Here is a 26,455-nt window from a genome sequence, read left to right on the forward strand (position 1 = left end):
AAAGACTTTCCTTTAAGTAAACTATGATTCCTTCCACTTGGCAATGAGAATTATGAAAATCTTCATTTCTCCTATTTCACTTGGCTATGAGGAAGCTTGGAGCTAAGTTTTGTGCTCAAATGCTATTGTTAGTCTCAGTCAGAATTTTTCTTGACTTTTTTTTTTTTTAAACATTTGTCTTTCATTGCAAACCACCTGAGTCTCTTTGGAAGAAGGCATAATATAAACAAACAAAGACAAACGAAATACAGTCCTGTTGGGGCCATGCTAGGAATATAATAATTACCAAAATAGTTTACATAAGACCCCTGAAATCTTTTTATCTGAGAGTATTCTAAACAGAATCATGGGCAGATACTATTATTCATGGTCTTTATCACATTTTTCATGCCCCTCAAGTAGCATTCCAACCACTTTGGGTAAGGAACATAACATGTAGAGAAAATTAGCTGATTGCTCTCATATGTCTTCTTGTTACAGGAATCTTATTAAAGTTTTGAATCTTGTCCAAAACTGTGCTCTAAAATAAACCAATTTAAATCTACATTTATCAGTCAGGCTTAAAATGAAGAATAGTTTCACTCATTTCAACAATTCACTGGTTAATAACTGCTTAATTTGTAGATTTTATTTGGTCCCAAAATTTCTTCTAAGAACAAAGCCATATCTCAGCCCACTGATACTCTATTACCCATCCTGAGAAGCCTGTTTAAGGGCCGAGATGTGAGTAATTTAATAGCAAAACCCCATCATCTCACGTTTGCTGCTTTTGTGATTCATCCTTTCAAAGAACAAAGCCTCTCATTTCCAGAACTTTCATTATAGGTGTGATTTCCTCTGCTTCTATCTACTTGATTTCAGTAATTTAGCAGCTTGACTATAGTGACTTCATTTTATTTGTTCACTCTATTCCTCAAAAGTATTACTTCTGATGTTCAAAATATGCACATTGATAGAGTTGGTCATCAGGACACACAGGTAGGGACCACGTCGTACCGTGAAACATTTTCATCTGGTAGGAAGCCCAATGTACTGGCTGGTGTTTTGCTGCCCATTTTACTTACTTTATCAACAGGGAAATGTTATTTCAGAAAATAAGCATCATTTTGCCAACTTAGAAATTGCTTTGGAATTTCATCCAAAGGTCTCTCTAAAAAACACATTGGCCTCAGTGCTGGTGCAACAAATAAATCACAAATGAAACAAGATGGTTTCTCATTGAAGGTGTGTCTGCAGAGCCCGGTGACTCTGCGTGCCAGGGGCTCTATCTGGCACATTTCTGAACTTTGCAAAATTAATTGTGCCGAAGAGAACATCATCAAACGCGTCCGGCATAGAGCGTAAACATCTTCAAATCATGATTCTGTGCCATCAAACGCTCTCCAGCTAATTTCATTTGGTGCATTACTCTGGAAGAAAATCGAGGCCAAGTGAAACTGCGGAAATGGGAACAATGCTGGGAGGAAAAATCTCACCCCATTAAGAGAGCCGTTTTTTTCTCCGTACAAATATGCCCACCACGCCTTGGAGGCACGACTGTAAGGCTCCAGGATATTCTTAGAATGCCCCGCGGGCCCTCTCGGGGTGAGTGAGCGCTGCACCAGGGCGGAGGAAGGTAGCCCGAGCCGCAGCGACCCAGCCCTCGGGGCATTTTAGGTAACTCAGAGAATCTTACGTAGCAATCGCTCACGCCCCCCCTCCCTCCTGCACCCCGCCGCCCCACTCCAAGGCACAGAAGCTGGTTTTCATGTGTGTTTACAGAGGAAGCTAGAACACGGCTGCACGTTTTCCTCCCCTCCATGCACTGTTTGCAGAGTGCATTGCCAGCATTTTGGGTGCCATTCTCCTCCCCGCAGGGCCGCCGCGCACTAGGCCCGCCTGGCGTGAGGGTTTGCACCGGCTCGGCAGCGTCGCTCTCCCTGGCTTTTCCGTGACCTTCCGAGACTGGCCTCGGGACGGGACTCTCCGCGGAAGCACCACTCCTGGCGCAGGAGCCTCGCGCGCCGCCGCTCTCCTGCGACTCCCAGGGGCCGCCTCGCGGGCGAGCGCCGGACGCGCGCGACCGGGCCGGGGGGCGGCGGCGGGGGCGCGCGCGCGGCTTCCGGCGGGGGCGCGCGGGGCGCGCGGGGCCGGGCGGCGGGGCGGGGCGGGGCGGGGGCGGGGCCTGGGCTGCAGCGCCCCCCGCCGAGTGGCGTGCAGGCGCCGCCCCCGCGCGCCGCAGACCCGGCTGGATCGTCTCCGCCGCGGCGGTGGCGGTGGCCGTTACCCTTGCCTGTGCGCGGCTCTGGCGGCGGCCGGCGCTCTCGGGGCTCGCAGAGGGCAGCGGGCCGCCCCTCGCCCGTGGCCGCCTCGCGCCGTCCCAGCTGGGACCGGGAGGCGAGGCGGCGGCGGGTCGTGCTCGGCCCTCCTCCTTGCCTCCAGCCCCGGGCGACTGCGGACTCCGGGCAGCCCCCGGGCGGCGGCCGAGGCAGCGGAGCCGACGGCGGGGGATGGCGAGATAGCGGCGCGGGAGCGGCCCGTGAGTCCCGGGGGCGGGTGGGCGCGGCGCGGGGAGTGCGGCCGCGGAGCCCGAAGCCCGTTCCGTGGGCGCGTCGCCGCGAGCGCCTGGGCACCGCTCCGGCCGGCTCCGGTCCCCGGGTCGGGGCAGGGTCCCAGACGGGTGCCCTGGGTGGGGGGCGGGGGCGAGGCGCTCCGTGCCGTGCGGCTCCGCGCGCGCCCTGGGACGCTCGGGTCCCGGAGGGCGCCCACTCCGCGGCTGCGAACCTGTGCCCCACGGAGGGCGAGCAGGGCTAAGACCAGAGGCTACTACCTGGGGCACGGAACGCCGCTCTAATGTTTATTTTCCTTCGGAGATGTGATCCAGCAAAGAGGTCCGTGACCCAGTGCCGCGACTCTTCCTTAAACCAGTTCTTCGTCCCTTCTGTACTGACAGTGTACTCTCTGCTTTACCTGTATGTTTGTATGCTGATATCCCGAGGTGCTGTACTTATTACGTGCAAAATTAAAGTGTGGGCGACCACAGTTAGCCTTCATGAAAAAAAATGCCACGACTGCTGTGTTGTTAAAAAGGACAGAGCCGGAGTCATTAAGTTCTGACCGACAGAAAACTGCACATCAAGTGTTGTGCATTTGCAGCGGGGGTTTGAATAATGGGATTCTGGTCCTCACTTTCGGTTACCAAAACTATATGAGGTCTGATTTGAAGTTAGGTATCTTTGTGTTCCTTTTTGTTATGGGTGTGTTTCCTAGTCAAATATTGATAACAACGTGTGGTGGTGTTATGAGTGGCGATCGTATGGAAATAATTTCTTTTTTCATTTATTGTTGTGTTCTTTTAAGATACACATTCAACAGAAAAGTTTCAGTTTAAACTTTGCCTTCTTATTTGTTCGTTTTCCTTTTTAGATTTGTCTTTACATCTTTAAAAAAAAAATGCTTGGAGCAAAATTAATGTCACTTAATATCAGTTAGGGGTACGAAAATGATTCCTAACAAATTTAAAGCAAACTCCCCTCCCCCACAAATGAAAACACTTTAATAAGCTTTTGTGTAGTGCAAGTGATGCTTGCCCCTCCCCTGAAAGATTATTTTGCCACAGATCTGAAATTCCACTAATATCATAGGGTTCCTTGTCTAAGTCTGGCAGAGGAAAGGAAACCTAAGTATAGTGTGTTTTTAAAAAAGCAGGAGACAGTCCTCTTGTTTCCTACTTTGACTTTATTTTATGGCCAGGTGGAAATTGTGTTGGTTTGGAGGTTTCATTAGGTAGTTACACGCTCAATTTAAATGTGAGGTATGTTTTTTGGGTGAACCGAACAGCTTTCTCCCTTCCAAGAATTGAATTGAGGCTTATTTGCTTTGTAATAGGTGAGATCACTAGCGCGCCTCTCTAATTAGTGGAGACTTGGATTCTCTTCTGGGAATTAAGGATCGGGAACTGTGCCATCAAAGAGGATAAACTTTTGTGATTTTTCAAGGCTTTTGCTTTTTGATGGTTATCCTTGACTAATATGTTGGTAATAGTGTAAAGTATTACAATATTAAAATGTATCATATTAATTTGTGGGACAGGTGATTTATGCACACTGGAGAAGATTCAACAGATATAAAAAGCTATAGAATGGAAAGTGTCCCTCTCTCCCCCACGCCCCACAGCAGCACTCTGTTCTCCCCAGGACCTGGGGTTACCAGCCCCTTGTGTATATCTTTCCAGATCTGGCCTATGCTAGTATAAACATTTACTATGTGTTCTTTTTATTTGTCTTTCCACAAATAAAGACACATTGTATACTCTGTTCTGCACCAGCTCCCTACCTTCCCTGTAGAGTACTAAATCTTGGCAGCCTCTCTATCAGTACCTAAGAGAGCTGTCTCACTCCCTAACAGCTGCTGAGTACTCCATTAAGGATAAACCATAATTGATTTAACCTATTCTTTATTGAGACCTGTGTAGGTTGTTTCTAATATTTTGCTATAAAATTGTAAAACACTAGTTTTTGAGGTTTTTAAGTGGATTTCAATTATTCCCAAAAGCCCACAGGCAATAGTAACTTGCTTGTTTGCATCCCATTCCAGGAAATAAATGCCCTTTCTCTCCAGTGTATATCTTTTGCTTTTATGTCATTTTAGAGCTATCCATAAGGATCTTTGGTGTCTTTGTGGTGAAGCATGAGCCATGATGGCCAGTAACTAAAATCATATTCCTTGAGTAACACCTTAGCTCTTTGTTTCAACACAAGGAATAAAAGAACAGATGTAAATTTTTAAGGATCAACTGTAAGAAAAATTCTCAATGAGCTTAAATATTTTTGAACACGGCGAAAGGCATGTATCTTTGATTAAATTGAAGGCAAAGGTGGTTTGTGTTTTATAAAACTTATTTGCCAGTAGGTACTAAAATCCCTGCCTTCTGTAGATTATCACCAATAGCTCATATTTTAATATTGCTGAAATACAGTTACAAATTGTACAGTTTGGGAGGTTATTAATAAGTCTTAAGGAGGAATATGCTTTTAGAAACTACTTGGCTCTTTTATTTTAAATTAAAATTGAGTGCTTTCAGCATAGAATAAATGGTAGAAGTAATGCTAATGCTAAAACAGCCCGATACATTATAAAATTTGAGTATTAGCCAATATTGAGGTTTATATTTCCATTTTTTTAAAAGACTAGTGTAAGGTATAATGATCTTTTTGTTGTAACTGATCAAACAAATCTTTTGGCAGTTAAAGAGTTTTCTTTTTCCTTTATTATTTGGTACCTGTCATTGTGATAGAAAACCGCTAATACTGCCTATTTTTGCTCTTCTTAAATAAGAATTTATTGAGCGTCTGTTGTATTTCAGGCAACTTCTAGGAACTAAGAATACAGCTGTGCACAGGACTGGCAGGCCCCACTATGAGTTCACATTTTAGAGGGAGAGATGCAATAAAGGAGATAATATCTGATAGTGACAAGTACTTGAAAAATAATAGAATAGCATTGCTGTAGTAAAGGGGCAGGGAGAGATGCCACTGTTTTAGATTGAGTGGCCCTAGAAGCCTCTCTGAGATGGAGAGATTTGAGCTGAGAGTTGAAGGACGGGAAGAAGCCTTTGTTTTTTGCAGGGAGAGTGGTTCAGGCAGAGGGAACAGCAAGTGCAAAGGCCCTGGAGTGGGGCTGAGCCTCACATGCCTGAGCAACAGAGGGCTGCCTGTGTGGTGGAGTTTATGATGAAGGGGAAAGGGGGAGAGTGGCAGGCAGGAGAGAGCAGGCGCCTGGACTGGTGCCCTGTGTATTTGCCCATGTCAAGGAATGTTTACAGGAGTGGAGGAGAGACCTAGGCTGGTGGAGCTCCTCCACCTGCTGGAAGCCCCAGAGAGCAGGCACCCTCAGCTTTCTTTTGTTCCTCATTGCTTTCCCAACACCAGGAACAGCCTTCATCACAATGGGCTGTGAATATTTGTTGAATTAACGAATAATCAAAGTTGAAACAATAATCTTGCCTAATTTGGGTCAAAATGCGTGAATTCAGAAGTCTTTTCTCTGAGCTTTCCATCTTGGCTCTGGCCCTTGACATTACCAAATCTGTTTTACTGTTAACACAGCCTCTAAATCATTGCTCTAGGTCAGTTGTATTTGATTGCTATTACATGAAATTTACGTATGAAGCCTTTAAGACGTACCTGATTTTCCAGGACATGATAGTGATTTCTGAGTCATTTAGTCGGTAGTTTCCTCTTTGATTTCAGTGGATTAGCCATTTGCTTAAGTGTGAAATTTTCAAAGATGCCTTTTTGTTTTTTGGTGTTTTTTTTTGTGTGTGTATTGAATATCTTAATTCTTTTGAGCCAATGACAGACTAATGAACACATATATGGATTTTATGCAGGTACTTTTTTTTTTTTGTCCTCAGGAAGAATGTGTGCATGTTCTATTTCAGGGAATATCAGGAACTGTGGTATTTCCTCTTCCGAACTTCTAATCTGTTTGTCATTCTAAATATATGTTCCTTTATGTTAATTGAAAGCTCAGGAAATGAGTTTTGGGCCAAACGATTGTTATAAACATCTCATAGGAATCTGTTGTCTTTATCTTGCCTGTGACTGTTGGGCTCCCGTTCAACATCAGGAGTTCTGTGATCTTGCAGAATGAGCGTTTTTAATTATTTCATTTCCAATTCTAATTGGTCGATACCACAACCCAATAAGTTGTTTCCATGTAAGATAAGTTTATCTTTCAACCCTCTCAGAAGCTCTGTGCAAACACTCGGTAAAGAATGTATCCTGTGACTCCTAAATCTTAAGCTAAGTCACTATCATCGCAGCGAAAGCTCTTCATTCAGGCAAATAGCAGAGGCAGCACGTAAGCATCTGTTTTACATGGAACTGGTTGTGGTAAATCTGGAAACTTAGATGTTTGAGTTGAAGTACTTTTACTACTTCCTGTACATTTCCTTTGTGAACTGTAGGCACGCAGGAATTCCCAATTCATCCTACGTTGTCTGTAATTCCAACACGTACCCTTTTCACCAGTTGCTGCTGCTACTGTGAGCGAAAGGTGTGTTGTACGTTTTATGTTGGAAGTTGAGAAAAATTTCCCGTGGGTGAATTTTTCCTGTACTTTTGCGCAGAGGTGAGAACCTCTTGGCTCTTACCCATTCTTCTCGTTTGTAGGGCAGGTACAGAGGAAGACTGGAAACGTCTGTGCCTATAGATGAGAGTACATGTGCTGTTAAGTGGCAGTACCCTGAGAGACCACAAGGAGGCGCCACTACTTCCTGAAAGGGTTTGTGTGGCGCTTTCCTTCCCTGGGGAGTCGGGGGGGCGCTTGGGATACTGAGGCCCCTCGCTGTGCTGGCCTCTTACCTGCTGTCAGAAACAGGCTTGTCCAAGGAGACCCTGATCTGAGGACAATTGAAATGGTGGTGGCAGGAGCATCAGGTGGAAAATAACAAGTGGTGGCAGTAGTGCCTCCCTTTTCTAATATTAGAAATGCAAATGGAGCAGTGAGTTGTAGACATTGTACAGACAGAATTGTGTGCGTCTGTTGTGTTGGGGTCTGGGGGTACGCTGGGGAGAAGTAAGAGTTCTTCACTGGAACGTCGGTGCTGCAGCCCCTGAGGGTGCCAGCCTTAAAGCGGGGTGCCAGCCCATCCCATCCACCGCCATACCAGTGAGGTCCTGGTTCACGTTTCATGTCTTGGTATTTACAGTGCAGTGCAAAAGTGAAGGAGGTTCTAGAAACCTAAGAAACAGTTAAAGTTGGGAGCAAAAATCTTTTTTTTTTCTTCTACAATTATTTTTTTAAATTTATTGGGGTGACAATTGTTAGTGAAATTACATAGATTTCAGGTGTACAATTCTGTATTACATCATCTATAAATCCCACTGTGTGTTCACCACCCAGAGTCAGTTCTCCTTCCATCACCATATATTTGACCCACTTTCTCCTCTTTTACCCCCCTCCACCTCCTTACTCTCTGGTAACTACTAACTATTGTCTGTGTCTATGAGTTCTTGTTTCTCATTTGTTTGTGTTGTCTCCTTTTGTTGTTTTTGGTTTATATACCACATATCAGTGAAATCATAGGGTTCTCTGCTTTTTCTGTCTGACTTATTTCGCTTAGCATTATTCTCTCGAGATCCATCCATGTTGTCACAAATGCTCCTATATCATCTTTCCTTAACGCCGAATAGTATTCCATTGTGTATATGTACCACAACTTCTTTATCCATTCATCTATCGAAGGACATTTTGGTTGTTTCCATGTCTTGGCCACCATAAACAAAGCTGCAATGAACATTGGAGCACACGTGTCTCTATAGAGAAATGCTTTTATATTTTTGGGGTAGATACCCAGGAGAGCGATTGCTGGGTCATATGGTAATTCTATTCGTAATTTCTTGAGGAACCTCCACATTGCCTTCCATAGCGGCTGCACCAGTCTGCATTCCCACCAACAGTGTATGAGAGTTCCTTTTTCTCCACAGCCTCTCCAACACTTGGTATTATTTGTCTTGTTGATGAAAGCCATTCTGACTGGGGTGAGGTGATATCTCATTGTGGTTTTCATTTGCATTTCTTCGATGATTAGTGATGTTGAGCATTTTTTCATATGTCTATTTGCCATTTGTATGTCCTCTTTGGAGAAATGTCTCTTCAGGTCGTCTGCCCATTTTTCAATTGGGTTGTTTGTTTTTCTGTTGTTGAGCTTCATGAGTTCCTTGTATATTTTGGATATTAGCCCCTCATCAGAGGCACTGTTTGCAAAAATCTTCTCCCATTCAGTTGGTTGCCTCTTTATTTTGTCGATGGTTTCTTCTGCTGTGCAGAAGCTTTTAAGTTTCACATAGTCCCATTTGTTTATTTTAGCTTTTACTTCCATTGCCGTTGGAGTCAGATTCATAAAATGCTCTTTGAACCCAAGGTCCATAAGTTTAGAAGAAAACTTATGTTTTCTTCTATGCAGTTTATTGTGTCAGGTCTTATGCTTAAGTCTTTGATCCATTTTGAATTAATTTTGGTATATGGTGACAGATAGCAGTCCAGTTTCATTCTTCTGCACGTGGCTATCCAATTCTCCCAGCACCATTTATTGAAGAGGCTGTCTTTCCTCCATTGTATGTTTTCAGCTTCTTTGTCAAAAATTATCTGTCCATATTTATGTGGTTTTATTTCTGGGTTCTCAATTCTATTCCATTGGTCTATGTGTCTGTTTTTCCGCCAATACCAAGCTGTTTTGATTATTGTAGCCCTGTAGTACAAGCAAAAATCAGGGAGTGTGATACCTCCAGTATTGCTCTTTTTTTTTTAAGATTGCTTTGGCTATTCGGGGTCTTTTGTGGTTCCAAACAAATCTGATGATTTTTTGTTCTATTTCTTTAAAAAATGGCAATGGGATTTTAATGGGGATTGCATTAAATCTGTATATTGCTTTGGGTAATATGGCCATTTTAACTATGTTGATTCTTCCAATCCATGAGCACGGAATGTCTTTCCATTTCTTTGTGTCGTCTTCAATTTCTTTCAAAAATGTCTTATAGTTTTCAGCATATAAATCCTTCACATCCTTGGTTAAGTTTATTCCTAGGTATTTTATTCTTTTTGCTGCAATTGCAAAGGGAATTGTTTTTTGTATTTCTTTTTCTGAGATTTCATTGTTAGTATATAGGAATGCAATGGACTTTTGTACGTTGATTTTGTAGCCAGCAACTATACTGTGTTAGTTGATTGTTTCTAACAGCTTTTTGGTGGAGTCTTTAGGGTTTTCTATATATAACATCATGTCATCTGCAGAGTGATAATTTAACTTCTTCATTCCCAATTTGGATGCGTTTTATTTCTTTCTCTTGCCTGATGGCTCTGGCAAGGACTTCCAACACTATGTTGAAAAGCAGAGGTGATAGGGACAGCCCTGTCCTGTTCATGAACGTAGAGCAAAGGACTTCAGTTTTTCACCATTAATTATGAGATTAGCTGAGGGCTTGTCGTATATGGCCTTTATTATGTTAAGGTATTTTCCTTCTATACCTATTTTACTAAGTGTTTTAATCATAAATGGATGTTGTATCTTGTCAAATGCTTTTTCTGCATCAATTGATATAATCATATGATTTTTGTTCTTTATTTTGTTTATCTGATGTATCACATTGATGGATTTGCAGATGTTGAACCATCCTTGGGGAGCAAAAATCTTCATCTAACTGGAACCTTATCCTATGTTTATTCCTTGAACATACCTGAATCACCAAAGTTTTACTATAGACGTAAAATTATTTTTCTTCGAAAGCCTAGGTCTGATTTCATGGAAGAACTGTATAGAACTTAGAATGCAAAGCTCTTATAAGTAGTCGGAATTTAAACATTCAAACAAAACCAGAGGACATCTAGAATTTGAAAGCCAGAAGAGACCTCAGATCAGCTGGCCAACTTCTTAAGTTTACTGATAAAGAAACCAAGACCCTAAGGTGTTGTAATTTGCCCTAGTATCCAGTGGTTCCAGACTGGCGTCCTAATGGGTTTGCTGATTCTTCACTGCAGGGTTCTGGAACAGCAGCTCCTTAAAGGCAGAACCCTGGGCTTCACCACTGTGCCTTAGCATGGAGCAGTGCCCAGCCCCTACTGGGCATGCAGAGATTTGTGGAATAAATGAATATCTGAAAGGATTTCGAGAACTTCAGATTGCACATTAGCTATGAGATAGTATTTATAAATTTTCAAAGAGTATACAATTTCTTGAGTTTTTCATTAAAAAATAGAACATGTTGCTATGAAAGCCCAAGCTAGTAAGCCTAGTCTTAGCCAGACAGGCAAGTGAAGATACGGTCTTTCACTTACCAGCTTGGCATATTTCTGTGCCTGGTGTCACGAGGTTTTCTAATAGTCATTCTTTTAAATTCAGTCTGCTGGGATCTGGTGTCATTAAAATTTTATATTTTGTATTTGAAAACATGTACTTTAAAATCTAGCATTTGTTTTATGAATTGTTTGCTGTTTTGCTAGATATGTTTTATTAGTAGTTTCACTGTTTTTAGAATTTAGGGCTATGTAGGGATTTGATTGTTTAAAGACAAATCTAACCAACTGGAGGGTTTTGGAAATTGTCACTTTCAAATGCTACTGGTGGGTGTTTCAATTGTTACAACTTTCCAGGAGGGCAATTTTGTATTACTCATCGAAAGCCTCAAAAATGTGCCATGTCCCTTAGTCAGACATTTCCACCACGAGGAATTTAAGGGAAAAAAAAAAAAAAGCATGTGTACAGAGACCAGTCTATAGCAGTGGTTCTTGACTAAGCTGTGCATGTGGAAGTCCTATTCCTGTTAGGAGCTTTCTCCCCAGGGTGATTCTTAACTTGGTAGGAAGTGTGCTTAGTGGGGTGTCGCAAAATCAGGAGGGAGGTGCTTTCTGAAAGTTTGGGGAAAACTCATCTCTAGATTCTGCTGACCTCCTCAAAAAGTACATGCCAAAAACCCTCTGATTTTCAAAGATGATTTTTGTGGTTTTGTTTGTCATGGTGTGTATAAATGAGAAACAACTTAAATGCTCAATAATAGGAAGATTGATTACACAGATTGTGGTATATACATGCAATGGAAAACCCTTTGTTCATTAACGATGAGGTAGGGGAGTATTTATTGATGTGGAAAGATACTCAAAATTTGTAAACTGAAAAAGCAGATTGTAAAATTGTGTGTGTAAGTTGATCTAAGTTTTTGTTTGTGTTTTCGGAGGGTGAATGTGTGTGAGAGAGGGAGTGTGTGTGTGTGTGGACAGTTTCCTGATTTTGTAGGAAAATTATATACCAACTTTTAGGTGAGATTATCTTTGTTGAAATTACAGGTGACTGTTATTCTTTTTATCTTCCTGAGTTCCAACATGAAGAGCATATTACATAGTAAAAAGGATGAGATCAGATCCCATTTCCCATTTACTGGTTTTATGGGAGGTTCTGCGTCTGTTTCCTTATCTGTGAAAATGGCGATAGTAACATCAAGCTCACAGTGCCTTCATGTAGAGGTGGACAGGTGTTCCTTCCACCTTACCAACTTGATACGATGATTGAGGCCAATATTATGTTCCTATTAATACCGGATTTCAAGCAGAATAATTTTATTTTATAACTTATATCAAACTGTTGTGAAAAACACTTGGGGGCATTCTAACAAAATATTTCATGGCTGCTGGTCACTGGGAAATATTTTGTTGAGTCTTTACATACTTTAAAACAAATTCTTTCTGTTGACAAGAAATGATATTTTGAATCGAGACTTTTTCTTCTTTTTTTGTTGTCTTCAGTAATCCTATATAAGTTCTTGGAGGTCAGGGTCTGATCTTTCAGAGTTGTTGGAATGCAATGTGATTCATTCATTCAGTAGCTATTCCTTTTTCTTTTTTTCCTGCCAGGCAGTGGGTAGGCATCAGATATGCAGCCGTGCCCAGGACAGACATGCCCCGCCCCGTGAATGACACAGGACATGACGTGGCCAGGGCCAGCAGGCACACACGCTCAGTGCCTCAGTGCGTGGTGGTACAGCTGACTGTCAGTTAGGCCTCATTTCCTCTCCTTCAATTTTAGAAGAAACTTTGTTGTTGTGTTCCTGTTGTGTTCCAGTGAACACAAACACGCCTTCCGCCTGCTTATTCCACAAACTACGTAAGGAACAGACTAGGTTATTTCTCCTTGACATTCACCAATGATTTAGTGATGGCTTATATTATACCTGTGTGAGAATATCCTAGGCTAATAGGCTTAAAATTGCTACTATATATATCTTCTGTGAAAGACTTGCCTTTTTGAGATTATCTTTTATAAAATTACTGAGATAGGTTCCTACTAATAAATTTAGCATGAATGGAATTCATGAATATTCTATTTGAAAAATTCCAGCACGTAATCTTAACTGAGGATGAAGGCGTAAAGCGTTCAGTGTAAAATAATGTTTCCATTTGACAGTCTACAGAACTACATTAATTGTGTAATTTTCTTCCTTATGTAGGGACAATTTTATTTTTTGAGTTGGCAACCGTTGTAAATATTTTGATACAAAGTAGACTCTCAGAAGTCACGAAAAATGTCTTGGAACTTTCATGACAAATACTCACCTTGCATTTTATTTCCTTCATTCGGCCTAATAAAAGAAGATGGTTTCACAAATCATTTTTTCTTGTTCTTGTGTTGAATGCATGGTAGCTTAAGTCATGTCACAGGTCGGAGCTACCAGCAAAGTCAACATTTGATTCTTTATTTATCACACATTTCTTTCTGTCTGCCCTATTGCTTTCCATAACCCACTTTACTCCTCCTGCCCCCACTGGAACCAGCAGTTTGGTTTCTTTTTTTGGTTGGGGAGAGGGACAGTTTTCACAAAGAAACACTCTTTGTCTCTCTTAATAAGATGTACTGAATATGTAATGGCAAATAGAGAGCAACCAAGCTGTGTTGACATGCAGACATTAGACTGTTGGGTAGACCGAATTTAGCCAACTCATCCTTTCTCAGATGCCAGCGTCCATGAAATTACAGGTGACTCTGTTTGGGAACGTTCAGCTCACTTACAAATAGTCAAGCTGTGATTGCTGCACTCATGCGTTTCATGGACTATCGCTGGGATCAAAAACTCATGCATGTAGGGACAGTGGAAGTCTCTGCTTGCTGAGTGGGTGTGATTTGTGTTTTATCTTTATGCTTTTAATAGAGACAATAGGAACTGTTTCACTTTCTTCTCAGTTCTACTGCAAGATAGACAACAGTGATACTCTGGATGGCAACTGACATCTGTCTCGGTGTTGGGGGGACAGACGGGGGAAGGTTGCATCTGGAGCAATGTGCATGTGCTGAGTGTTGAAGAACGAGTTGGTGTTTCTCAACTGGACAAGGAAGAGTGGCGTGAGCAGGCCATTCCAAGGAGAGGGTACAGTGTGTACAGTGACACAGGATGACAACCTGGCACGTTTGGTGGGACTCGAGCACAGGAGCATTGTGGAGCAGTGGCAGAGATGGGATTGGGAAGGTAGGCGGCATGAAACAGCAGAGCCTCATGCCATGCTAAGGTTGCCACCTTTTCTGGTTGGCCAGGGAAAGCCATGGAAAATGTCAAGCATTTGAGACTGCCATTTCAGAAGGGTGACTCCAGGTTGTGCCATGGAGGGCTTGGGAGTCCAGCAGCCAGTGAGGAGCACTGCAGTGGTGCAGGCCCAGGGGAGAGCCCCCTGCCAGGCTCCAACTAGGCCCGGCCCTGGAAGCTTGTCTGTATTTTCTTTATAATGTTGAGGCAGTGACACATGCAGTAGTAATGACTACTGCTTACACATGCCGTAGTAAGCTCCTCTCATGCTCGGTCTCCCGTGCCCCTTTTTAAAGCTTCTGATTAAACTTAGTGAGAAAGCATTAGTGTGTTTAAAGCTCTCAAATATGTTGATGTCTTATCCTTAAGTTGCTAAACGGTCAAGGGGTCCCAAAGTGTGGGTGGTATTATAAAACTGGGAGCAGGTGAAGTCCAGAGTGACAAGGTAGCCGCTGAAGCTGCAGCTGTTGATCAGACGGTACCAAGTGTCAGTTATAAGATGCAGAAGTCCTGGGGCTCTAACGCACAGCACGGTGACTGTGGTTAATCGTACTTACTGTCTTGTGTACGTGAGAGCTGCTGGGAGAGGAGAGCGAAGCCTCTTCACCACATACACAAAGGAAGGTAAGTGTGGGCTGACAGATGTGTTAATTAACTTAGTTGTGGGAATCATTTCATAATGTAGATGTATATCAAATCATCACATTGTACACTTTAAATATATACAATTTTATTTGTCAGTTATACCTCCTTAAAGCTGGGAGAAAAAAATAGGAAGTAGGTTGCACTTATGGAGAGATGGGATAAGAATACTTAGAGTAAGGTTTATATTGGAGTGAGAATTAATCATAATTTGGGCAGTATACAGACAATAATAATAGCTTATGGTTCATATTAATAATACCTTAATGTTGGGTTATCTACTTACGGATTTTTCAGACTGAAAATGAATCCTCCCATTTTACTACCACTGGAGGACAGGATTTTAGACATGTTTTGTGATAAAACAAGGAGACAAACACTTACTATCCCTCCTCTCATTATTTTGGCAGTTATATTCCATTGTCGGCCCATTTCATGAACCAGTCTTCCATGTTCTTCCCACACATTGCTGCCAAATCATATTTCGTCCTACCTGTATTTATTCATTTTATGCATGCTATTGTTGCTTTCATCATCATTTGATTTTGTACCCTGATATTATCAATGCTAAATTGATCTTATTAGATTAGGTTGTTGGCTTAATTTATCAGAATACTCATTATTACATCCAGTATTGGCTACTTTGCCCATTTTTTTCATCCACAGATTTGATGAATGTACTCTTTTTTTTTTGTTTTTAATCTTCATCCGGTTCATTAATGAAAATGCCAAAAAAAACCCAGAACTCTATCACGTCTGTGCATAACCTTTGTCCAGGTAACCCGTCCACGCATTAGCACCTTTTGAGTCAGGCTGATCACGTAGCTTTTTTTTACAACCTGTATTTCTTCATCTTGCTCATAAGTATCTTTCAAGCATCTGATAAGATCTTGTTCAGACTGAGGTGGTGGCTGGTTGTTTTGTTTCCTGAACATCCACTGCCTGACCTTTGTCACGATGTGATAAATGGAAGTGCTTGGTGAAGCAGGTGATCTTTCCCCCCAAGAACAGCATTCATTTGGGTAGGGGGTGGGTGTGATCAGCATTCTGGGTCACATTCTTCATCTCCGAGTTCATAGGGGTGACAAACACGCTGTCACATCTAAGCATAATACAACTATAAATTTTTGAATGACATTTAAAGTATGGAAAGTAGGCCCTGGATCATAGTTGTGTGATTTTAGAAATATTAGGGGATTTCTCCGCTATTTCTGTCACCTAGTCACTAGGTGACTAGGAATAGGGACTGGAGCCCAGAACTTCGGACTCCGGTTCAGTGAATTCTTGCCCCACATTTTTCAGTTTCGAGTAATGGTCTAGAGATGAGATTTGTAGTCAGACCTGGATACAAATCCAGGTTCTGCCTCCAACGAGCTGTGTGACCTCAAGCAAGTTTCAGAACCTCTCTGTGCCTCCTTTTCCTTGTTATAAGAAAGGGGAGAATAACGATACTGACCTCATAGGGTTGTCACAGAGATTAAACTTGATATGCATTTAAAGAATTTAACACAGTGCCTGCTTGTAATAAATAGTACAGAAGTAATGCATAATATCAGAAATATAATATCTATGAATTCTATATCATCATGGTTAACTCAGCTAAAACCAGCATTTCACCTACACAAAACTATTACATATTAATATTTTTCCTTCTTAGAATTTAAAAGGGGCTTAAGGGTAGTTTTACCCCATGTAGTTAGAAAAAACCCTCCAGCAATTCAAGCTGATGTTGCCTTTTGATTCGTAAAATTTTCTATAGCAGACCAGTGCATTCTAAAGCGTCCTGTTCACCTTTCTCTTCAGAACGTAAGGAACCAGTTGGGTCCTCACCACAGACCCATTGGGGTGGACTTGTTCAGTTCACTCAATAAATCCTGAATATCTAGCACATGTAAAACCTTCTTACGTGCAAGGTCAGTCTCTGCTCTTAGCATAATTAATGATTATGAAATTAATTATAAGAAAAGATGGTGGGAGGCAGGGAAAGAAAAAGCTCTGTAATCCCTGGGATGATGTGCTGCACCCCAAGTACAAGTTAAACGAAGTGCAGTGGGAGCGTTCAGAGAGCGCTGCTATCTGGAGGTGACGGTCTGCAAGAGACCCGAGTGGCAGAGAGGCCCCAAGGCTGGGGAGTCGAGGAGCAGGGCAGATTGTGGGGTCCTCATTTGAATCGAGTTTGTCCTCTCTATAGCTGAGCACTTAGTAGGACAGCCTTCTGACCGTTGGCCTGGAGCTTGAACAAATGCTGAGGGTTAGAGAGAGAGAGGCGATTTGAAGCCAGGAGAGTCATTTTGGGAGATGGATTGTGGGAGGCCGTTGCTGGAGGCCATGAGATGAAATGAACTAAGTAGTGACTTAAATTACCTGTGCCTGAGATGAAGGCCTGAGCCAGAGCAGTGACAATGAACAATAGAGGGGGAGGTGAGTGGAAAGAATCAAGGCAGGTTTAGAGGTAAAACTGGTGGAAGGGATGAGGAAGGAGGGGGAGTCGGGAGAGGCTAGTTTACGAAGGGGGACAGGAGCATAAGAGAGCCAGTCTGGAAGGGAAAGTGAGTTCAATTGTGTGCATGTAGAGCTTGGAAGGAGTCGATGAAGTATCTAAGTGGATACGTAGTATCTCAACGTTTTGTTATTCCTGTCCTGAAGGACCTCAGCTGAGTGGATTTTTATAGATAAACAAGAAACTTGTCTAGCAGATGGTTAATCTGTAACAGGGAAGAGGCCAATACTGGAACTACAGATTTGGAAGTCATTGGTTATGAGTGGAGGGTAAAGCCACGGGAATAGATGATGCTGTTCCCTGAGGACGCAGTGGAGAAGCAGTGGGCTCTGAAAGGATTCCCCGAGGAAGCTGAGAAGGAATGGTACCTGCGGCATCGTGTGTCGGCGGGTGAGGGAATGGGTTATTTAATTAATGGTTTGGGGATAAGTGGTAACCATTTTGGGGGGGGGGAATGGTTCCTCTTGGCATGAGAAATAAGTTTTGATCAGAAACCATAAAGGACAAAAGTGAGAAATCTGACTTAATGAAGAAGTAAACAAAAACCTCATTGGAAAGTAAGAAAGCAAACCAGGAAATACATTTGCAATGTATATAAGAGTTAATACGCATCTTATGATATTTCTTTCTTATCAAGTAGTGAGGAAAAGATTAATGCCTAATTACAAAAATGGGCAGAAGAATTTGCAGTTTATAAATAAAGTGTTGCAAATTATCGATAAACATATGAAAAACTATTTTGACCACACAAGCAAGAAAATGCCATTTATGACCAAACAGTTGAAAGAGATTAAAAAAAGAGAGAGATAATCCTTGACCTTGGTGAGTGTGGAGACGCAGGTACTGGGAAGTGGAGCTGTTTCTGATTCTTTTTGAAGATAAGCTTTTTATCATGCTTTCTTGCATGTTAAAGGTCTCTTGGATATTTTTGAACAGGAAAGGATGTTCTTCAGGTTTCTTTAATAATAGAAGGGTCCCCCTTGTGATAGAGGAAAGAAACAAGTATATTTGTTTGATAGACATTTGTTAACATTTTTCAAAGGCTGTTGCGTGCCAGTCACTTACAGCCTAGCTGAGGTGGGAGATGAGTAGATTATATATGCCACTGTTCCATGTGGTAATAGAGCTTCAGAGGGCCCTGAAGGATGAGGACTGGAGTACTGAGAACGTTGTCCACGGGTATTCCATAGACGCAGTGGTTTGAGGGGAAGCCCCCAAACATACATACATACAGTGCGAGTATGGGGTGCTTGGGGAGCTGCAAATGGTGAGCCCCGCTCTGGTTTGGAGTGGGGCGGGACAAGGGGAGGCCACTTGTAGGGCTTTTTCTACCAGGCTGACCAGGAGCTTGATGTTGGAGCAGGGAGAGCCTTGGAAAGGCGATGACCTGGAGTGACGTGCTCAAATCTGTTCTGACGAGCTGAAGTTGGTAGTGAACAGGCTCTTGAATTAACAGAAGTCCTCACTGGAGTGCCGATTACCAAAACCCACACAGAGCATCGTAAGGATCCTAAAAATAAGAAGTCCAGATGACTGTGTATAAAAAATTCCCAGGAAATGCAGACAAACTTAAAAATTGACAAGCATATTCTATTTGAATCACAGACCAAGAAATAACTGGTTATTTTGGAGAAACAATATCCTGTATAATCCACAAAGGTATATTCTTAAAAACGTAACAAAACTTAAATTTCAGTTTTAAATTATCTTCCTGAATGCAGAATGCAAATTAAAATATGGTAATGGAAACTGTAAGCAGTCGAGCTGTCCTCCGACTTAGATTGCCAAACTTCCTGGTTGGCAGTGCCTTTAGTGTTTCATTAATGTTTTTACCCAGGTGCGCCCAGGTCAAAAGAAATACCTAACAGTTCTTTTTATGAAGTAGTTAGGTGCAAACAACCTAAGGAGTATTTATGACCTGACACTTTAACAGCAGTTTGAAAAATAATGCATATCAACTTAAAGCAAAAATAACATTTTTATTTCATTTTGAAAAAGCCCCATGTGTGAACCTGTTGGGTACTGTATAACTTCTCAAACCTTGGAGATTGAGTGGACATGCCACACTCATTTCCATTTCTGCATTGAGTTTTGGGTGGTATTTGTGTTTCATCACAGCAACCAGTGACCCTTTCCTTCCCCTTCACAAAGATATGGCGTCATTGAAAGGCATGTAGCGTGGCCTAGCATTGAACCTGAACTACCTTGAACTAAAGGTCCTGACAGTGTTGAACAGATGTCACTTTCTTTCCTTTGAAAGTTTAAAACACACTGTAATACCCAGTCGGTTTGCTTCTGTGGCTTGGGGCACCTCTGTGCATGGTTTGGGAACCGCAGCCCTGACTTGGGTTCCCAGTGTTGGCAGTACTGGGGTTAGTTAGCATGAAGCCTGAAAATCAAAGCGTGCTTCGTGGACATACATTCATTTGTCTTGCTATGCATTCATCCCTCAGCCGGCTGCGAGTTTCGAGTGTCTGCTCCATGCCAGGCACGTGCCGGACACTGGGGCTAGCAGTGCACGCCTCCTAGGGAGCTCACGGCCTGTGGGAGGAATTACAAAATTGGGAAGTGATGCATTCGGGCAGCGGCCAGCAAAGTTAACATAAGGGGCCAGGGAGTAAATATTTTAGGCTTTGTAGGCCATGCAGTCTCTGGAAGTTACTCAGCCCTAACACCGTAGTGGGAAAGCAGCCATGGGCAACACATAAACAGTGGATATGACTGTATTCTAGTAAAACTATTTACAAATGCAGAGGTGGATCGAATTTGGCTCATGGGTCATAGTTTGTGCAACTCCTGTAACAGGGATGTAATTAAAGTGTCCTGGGAGCAGAAGAAGGAGCAGCTAACCTTTGGGGGAATCCCAGAAGGTATTGCAGAGGTGATGCTGAGCTCTTCCACCTCCTACCAGAGCTTCCCAGGTGACTCAAGGGTGGTGCCAGAAAGGAGTACAGAGGAAATTCCAGGCACAAGGAAAAACAGGTGCAAATAAACTCATGAAGGGCTCCAGCAGCTTGGAGAAGTATTAATTTTAATGTGACCTGGAATGAGATTGGGGCAAGGGGGTGTGGGGTGGGCACACAGTGCTTCTTCCCTGCGTTAAAACTCAAGTTTTATGGACCATTTTACTCATTTATTTGTTTTCTACCTCATTTTGGGGGGTGAATTACGTCCTCTAGTAATAACCTCTAGAGAATGGGCGAACAGTGTTTTGCACCTGCCTGGGTAGTTTACATGTTACGCCCCTCCAGGCATTCTCATGGGCTCTCTGCTGCTGCCTCAAGAGACAGCTATCCTAATTTTGAAAATTAGCTCCTGAAATTCTATAAAAATGTGTTCCCCTTTAAGAATAAAGCCTTGGGGGGGGGGGAAGGCAAGTTCTGATACTGTTGCTATCAGAAAGGAGCTGAGACAAGTTCCACCTGTCCCTTTTTTCCCCTAGAAGTACACGTACATTGGCAGGCTCTGTTCATGTCCTGGCCTCAAATAAGTCCATTTGAAAGTTTTGCTTGGTACAAAACCCAGATCTATTACAAGTATAATATTATATTGCCTAAATGAAAATTTTGCGTAAGTCATTTAGTGTGACGACAAAAGCAAGTCTTCCGTATCATCCTGCCTGTTTTCGGTTAAGCAGGCCTTGGTGATACTGCCTTTGGTTCTTCTGTTCCCGAGCAACCCGCCCTGGGCTCCCGACCTCCTGAGGAGCGGCCCTGACCTTGTGCTGCTGTGTCTGCCTGCTTGCCGCCTGCCAACAGCAGCGGACTATTGCAGCTTAACTTTGGGAAGTTTCTCATAGGGACTCTGAAAGGTGCTGGGCTCTGTGCTGCAGGGCTGGCCGCTAAAGCAGGGAAGGATTAAGTGATTTGCCTTCAGTCACACCACTGAGAAAATGGAGTCAGGATGAGTCTGAGTACACCTGGCCCAGAGCTCCTTGGCTGCCTCCGGCCCCCTCTTGTCACTTCGGGGACACACTTCTCTTTTTTGGAATAACTGTGACTTTGTAGTGAGGGTCTGTCTCATTTCAAGATAATGTTTAGCCAGTCCGTGAATATGGTTTGTGGCCATTTGTGTATGCTTTATTGAGTTATTCCTGCACACGCTATGTAATTCTATAACATTAGCAACTGGCATTTTAGACATTCCACGAATACATTTTCATTCTAATGAGTAAGCTTAATGATAATGGAATTGACTAGGAAGTTGTTTATCCAGAAAATAATTGAACACTTAAAATGTGTGCTTGTGACTTGTGCGTGTTTTGGTTATATTTATTTAAGCTATTTGGGATTCTTTTCCTCGTTTTTTGACAGTACTCAGCAATAATCAAAAGATATTGCCATTTCCTTTCTCTAAGAAGAATGTTTTTTAATTCTTTTATTAGGCTTCAGTTATTTAGATGTTGGATTTCCTTTTCTTTATCAAGTCTGTTTCTCATATTTCCTTTCTCACGTTTTCTATTTTTGTCTTCTTTTTTCTGAGATTGCTCAATGCTTTAATCTGTCATTTTAGAAATTTTAATATCAGGCAATGTATTTAACTTAGAAGAGCTATTTTTATTTCTGATTATTCCTTTTTCATTGCATCCTTTTCTTGTTTCTATGGCTGCGCCATGTTTGCTCTGAGAATACTATTTAGAGGTGGTTGTCATCTGTTGTTTTTTTGTTTGTTTGTTTTTGTTTTTAGTTTTCCTGTTTTCCACATTATCCCTATTTTCTCTGGGAGTAATTTTTATTTTCCTTTTGGTCATCTAATTTATCCTGAATTTCTCTTTAATGTTGTAGGCTTTGTGATCCTTGGTCGTCTGTTCCAGTGTAAGAATGAGACAACATTAGGCCTGACAAGGAGAACATTGGAAGGACTTGTTGCCTGGCAGCCTTTGTTCAACAAGGGACAGGGACATCTTTTCTCTGAAGACTCCCTCAATGTCAGATGTGGAAAGCTTTCCTGTTTGGCACCTCTGTCTTTGCTAGCTGCTCTGATTTTCTTACCTGTTCTTTTACATTCTGTGTGGAGTGGGAAGTAGGCGCATATCAACGTTGACTTTGAATCTTTTAGTTTCAACCCCAGTAAGTCACTGCCTTCTCCTTCACGTACCCCGAGAGAATATAAGTGGCACCGCCCGTCCTCCATCATTGTATTTCCACCAAATCTAGTAGCCATCCTTGCTTCTTATGAGGTCTCCCTATACCTCACACAATACACAGAATACACTCACAGCACTTACTATGTGCTTGGCATTATTCCATATATTATTCCATATATTTATTCATATAATCTTCACAACAAACTTATGAGGAAAATACAGTTATCCCTACTTTACAGATAAGAAACCGAGGCACGCAGAGGTGAAGATCGCCCAATAGGTGCAAAGCTGGGGTTCAGACCCCATCTGTGATTTTAACCCCCATGCTACCCTGCGTGGAATGCGCCGATCGGAGGACCCCGCCTCTGGAGCAGCTTGATTCTGACCGCCTCGTGCATTCTTAGAACCCCAGTCCTTGGCGCTGACATTTTCATTTGGACTGTGGTTTCCCTACCTCTGCTCTTCTCCCCTAGAATCTGTCTTCCAAGTGGCAGCTGGAGAAATCTTCCTAAAGTGTAAATCGGATTGTGATCTTCCCTGATTAAAACACTGCGGTGGTTTCTCATCTCAACCTCAGTAAACCCCGTGTCCTTTCGATGGCCATGAGGCCCTCTGTGGCCGGCCCAGCCCACATCTCTGACTTGTCGCCCTCCTCTCGTCCTGGGAAGCTTGTCCTTGTCTTAGGGTCTGTGTACTCGATCCTCTTTCTTCTGATCCTATAGTGCCGGTGGTCTTCTCATCAGTCAGATGTCAGCTCAGGTAGCAGACTTCCCTCACACATTCTCACACACGTTGACGTACTCTAGTTTTTCAAGTATGGACCAAGATCTGAAATTTCTTACCTGTTTGTATATGTGTCTCTGCGTGCCAGAGCCTAAACCCCTTGAGGGCAGGCGCTTTGTCTAGTTCAGTGTTGTGCCTTCCGTGCCAGGATTAGGGAAGGCCAGGCACTCAGCGTTTGCTGTCAATTACCCAGGAGCTCTCGGCTGAGCAGCACCTGCCGCTGTCACAGCCCCTCCCTGCCACCCACCAGACCCAGGCGTTCAGTTTTCAACAGCTCTGTCTTGCAATCTCCTCTAGCAACGTCCCTTTCCCATTACATTTGTTGTGATGTTAAACTTTAGTCATTTGTGCGTTATTATCAATTATTATTAGTTTTTATCAATATTTTTGTCATCTACAAACACCCTCTATTATTATTTACTCGTTTTTGCTCTCTTTAAACTATTCAAATTTATATGAAATAGAAACTTTATGTCACAGTGTAAATGGAAAAGAAAAACAATATTGTCATAAATCAGTGACTATAGAAGTTAATGTATACGAAATAAAATTTAAAATGTCATTCCACATATCACTTAAAATTGTCAAAACTTCAGTTTTATGCACCGTTTTTCTTTACCTTAGTAACATTAGAGTGGGGAGTTGATAAACATGTATTCAGTTATAATCTTGAACTTGAATCTTATCTCTTGAAAATTGACCCTATAATAGATCCCTGAAGCAACAGCTGTGTCTGATTTTAAATGTCTCCTGAAGCCAAGTCAGCTTGAGTCCAGTATCCCCAAAGTTACTAATGTACACTATATTTCAGTAGTTGTCAGTATCCATTTTCAGTGTTTGTGTGCAAAGCATAAGGCCTGTGTTTTCAGCAATTTGAACACCATTTGAACTTCTCATCTAGGACTGAAGACATTGCACGGATGGTGGACATTTCCGTATGTTTCAGACAACCATCCTGGATGGTGGACAGTAAAAGAATGAGGATAACTTCAAGTTTCCGGTGGCTCTTATCAGCATTTATTCTTCTATACTTAATGAATCAAGTAAATAGCCAGAAAAGGGGTAAGTGCATCAGAGTCATAGAGAATGAACCGATTACATTGCCATCTTGTGCCTTTATTGAAACCTTTAGGTTTTCAGTGGTTAAAATCCATTTCTTTGTCTTCTTTTTTCTATGTTCTTTTGGTTTCTTTTAAAAGGGACCTTAAAATGTCATGTACAATGAAATCAAATATCTTTCTTTAATAATATTTATTTTCATCTTATTTAAATACTTTAAGAATGTTTGTGTTGATGTTATCCTAGCTTCTTTCTAGAAAGACCATTATCATCCTTCTGCCCCTGAGTTTAGTTGTTATATTATTTCCGCAATTAAACTGATCTTCTCTTTTCCCCGTGATCACCATGGAATAAGTTGATTACGATTACTGATGGTTTCTAATGTGAACGCTTGTAATGGTTTTGTTTTCTATCTTATAAATAGCTTTAAAATAAGTTACTGCTGTTATGGATATCATGCCAACTATACATAAAAATTAAAGAAAAAACTTTTTTCATAGATACTTATATAGAGGATCTAAGATAGAAGACCTTTTACACACTATAATTACTTTTTTCCCTTCCCTCCCTTTCTTCTTTCTTTTCTTTTTTCCTTTTGTCCTCCTTCTTTCCCTCCTTCTTGTACCCTCCATTTTTCTTCCTTTTCATTTCCCTTTTAGAATGACATTTTTTTCATTGTATAGTGCTTACGTATTCCATGACGTAATGTTATTTTATAGATATCGGTACTATTAGGATTGTAATCTTCTGAATTGTTACTTTTCAGTTGTTTACATCCACATGAAATATATTTTTTGAGTCCTTTGTGAGTTCATTACTGTATAAATTTAATATGCTTCATAAAAATCTAAAGGTTGTTGATGGGATTTCTATGTAGGTGGCATTCTGGTAGCGAGCAGTAAAGCAGTGGTGCCTGGGAGTGTTTAGAAGCTATGTTTGTGGGCATGGGAAAGACATCATTTTTCCCTAGAGCTACTTTTTTTTTTTTTTTTTGCAAATGGGGCTATGGAGATTAAAATTATCCCAGGTCCTCTCGTGGTCTCATCACTGAATCTACACAGGCACTCCCTCTACTTAGCTTAGTTGCCGGGAAGTGGAATTTTTGATAGAAGCCTAACCCCTAAGTGGTTTAGTGGTTGGCCCACTTTCATCAGGTTACTCTCGAGCTTTTTTAAGCTAGAGCTACAGAAAGAAATATAAAACCAGTCACCTCCTATGACAGCAGGTTCAGCTCAGCACAGAGAACATGGACCCTTTGCAGACACCTATGCTTGTGCTTACGATCGAAAACAGTTTAAAAACTTATTGACATTTTACAATGTAGTTAAATTATTAAGCATGGTATGTGTGTGTGTGTGGTTTCTCCTCCAGGAGCTCCTCATGACTTGAAGTGTATAACTAACAATTTACAAGTGTGGGACTGTTCTTGGAAAGCACCCTCCGGAGCGGGCCATGGTTCTGTTTATGAAGTTTGCATTGAAAACAGGTAATAGAAACACATTCATGACTTTACAGGTACAACCCCAAAGTGTTAGAGCATTAAGATTTTGTTGTGTAAATTTTTAAATGAAATTTCAAGTCTTAACTCACTATTTCCTAAAAATTGTGAATCTTACCTTAATCAAGATGTAAACAAACCTTTCTCCTGGCCAAACCTGTGTTTCTCTTCTGAGTAGGGAGCACACTTCTCCTGTGCTGTGGGTTCTGATCTCCTGGGGAAGGTTCACTGGTCTATCCCAAACCATCGTCTACCTGTATCAGTTAGGTTGATGTTTTAACTGTGCCTAACAGGGGATGTCGGTCATAGTGGCTTAACAGGTAGGCATTTACTCTCACGTAAAAGGTCTGGAGTAGGCAGTTCAAGGCTGACATGGTGTGTATGGCTGGGAGAGACCCAGGTTCCTCTGTATCATGCTACTCTGCCATCTTTAGCATGTGATCTCATGGTTCAAGACGATGATTGAGGAGAGGCTATCATATCTACATTCCAGAAAGCAGGAAGGAAAAGAAGGGTTTTTTTTCTTTAAGGAGACTTCTAAGAAGTCCCACACACCTCTGCTTACATTTCATTGGCAGAACTTAGGTGAGTAAACCTAGTTGCACAGAGGCTGGGTCATGTCCTCTAGCTGAATGGCAGTGTGCCCAGATAAACGGTGGGATAATGCTATTAAGGACAGGGGGGAAGTGGATGTGAGGAGGCAAGTGGCAGGTTCTGTCACACCACCTGACTCTCTCAGGTAATGTTGGAGTGGGCTAGAAGCTGCAGAGCCTGGACTTGAGGCCTTTGGGCTGCCTGCAAGCCAGAGTGATTCCTCTCGCTTTCTCCTGATCCCAGCA

The 26,455-nt window shown here is 42.1% G+C and overlaps 1 protein-coding gene across 2 annotated transcripts in view; it reads left to right on the forward strand.

The window, feature by feature from the left end:
* Positions 1 to 2,204: 2,204 nt before the first annotated feature.
* LIFR (LIF receptor subunit alpha) overlaps positions 2,205 to 26,455 on the forward strand; it is a 70,708-nt gene continuing 46,457 nt past the window's right edge. Inside the window, exons 1-3 of one of the 2 annotated variants that reach the window (XM_081053898.1) lie at positions 2,205 to 2,518; positions 23,961 to 24,121; positions 25,490 to 25,604. In XM_081053898.1, the coding sequence (XP_080910024.1) occupies positions 23,980 to 24,121; positions 25,490 to 25,604 (257 nt within the window). In that variant the 5' untranslated portion in view covers positions 2,205 to 2,518; positions 23,961 to 23,979. Of the gene's footprint in view, positions 2,519 to 5,716; positions 7,267 to 23,960; positions 24,122 to 25,489; positions 25,605 to 26,455 lie in introns of those variants that run through there. The other variant, XM_081053899.1, reaches the window with a different exon arrangement.

Source organism: Rhinolophus hipposideros (assembly GCF_964194185.1).
Source record: "Rhinolophus hipposideros genome assembly, chromosome: 7".
Taxonomy (NCBI): Eukaryota; Metazoa; Chordata; class Mammalia; order Chiroptera; family Rhinolophidae; genus Rhinolophus; species Rhinolophus hipposideros.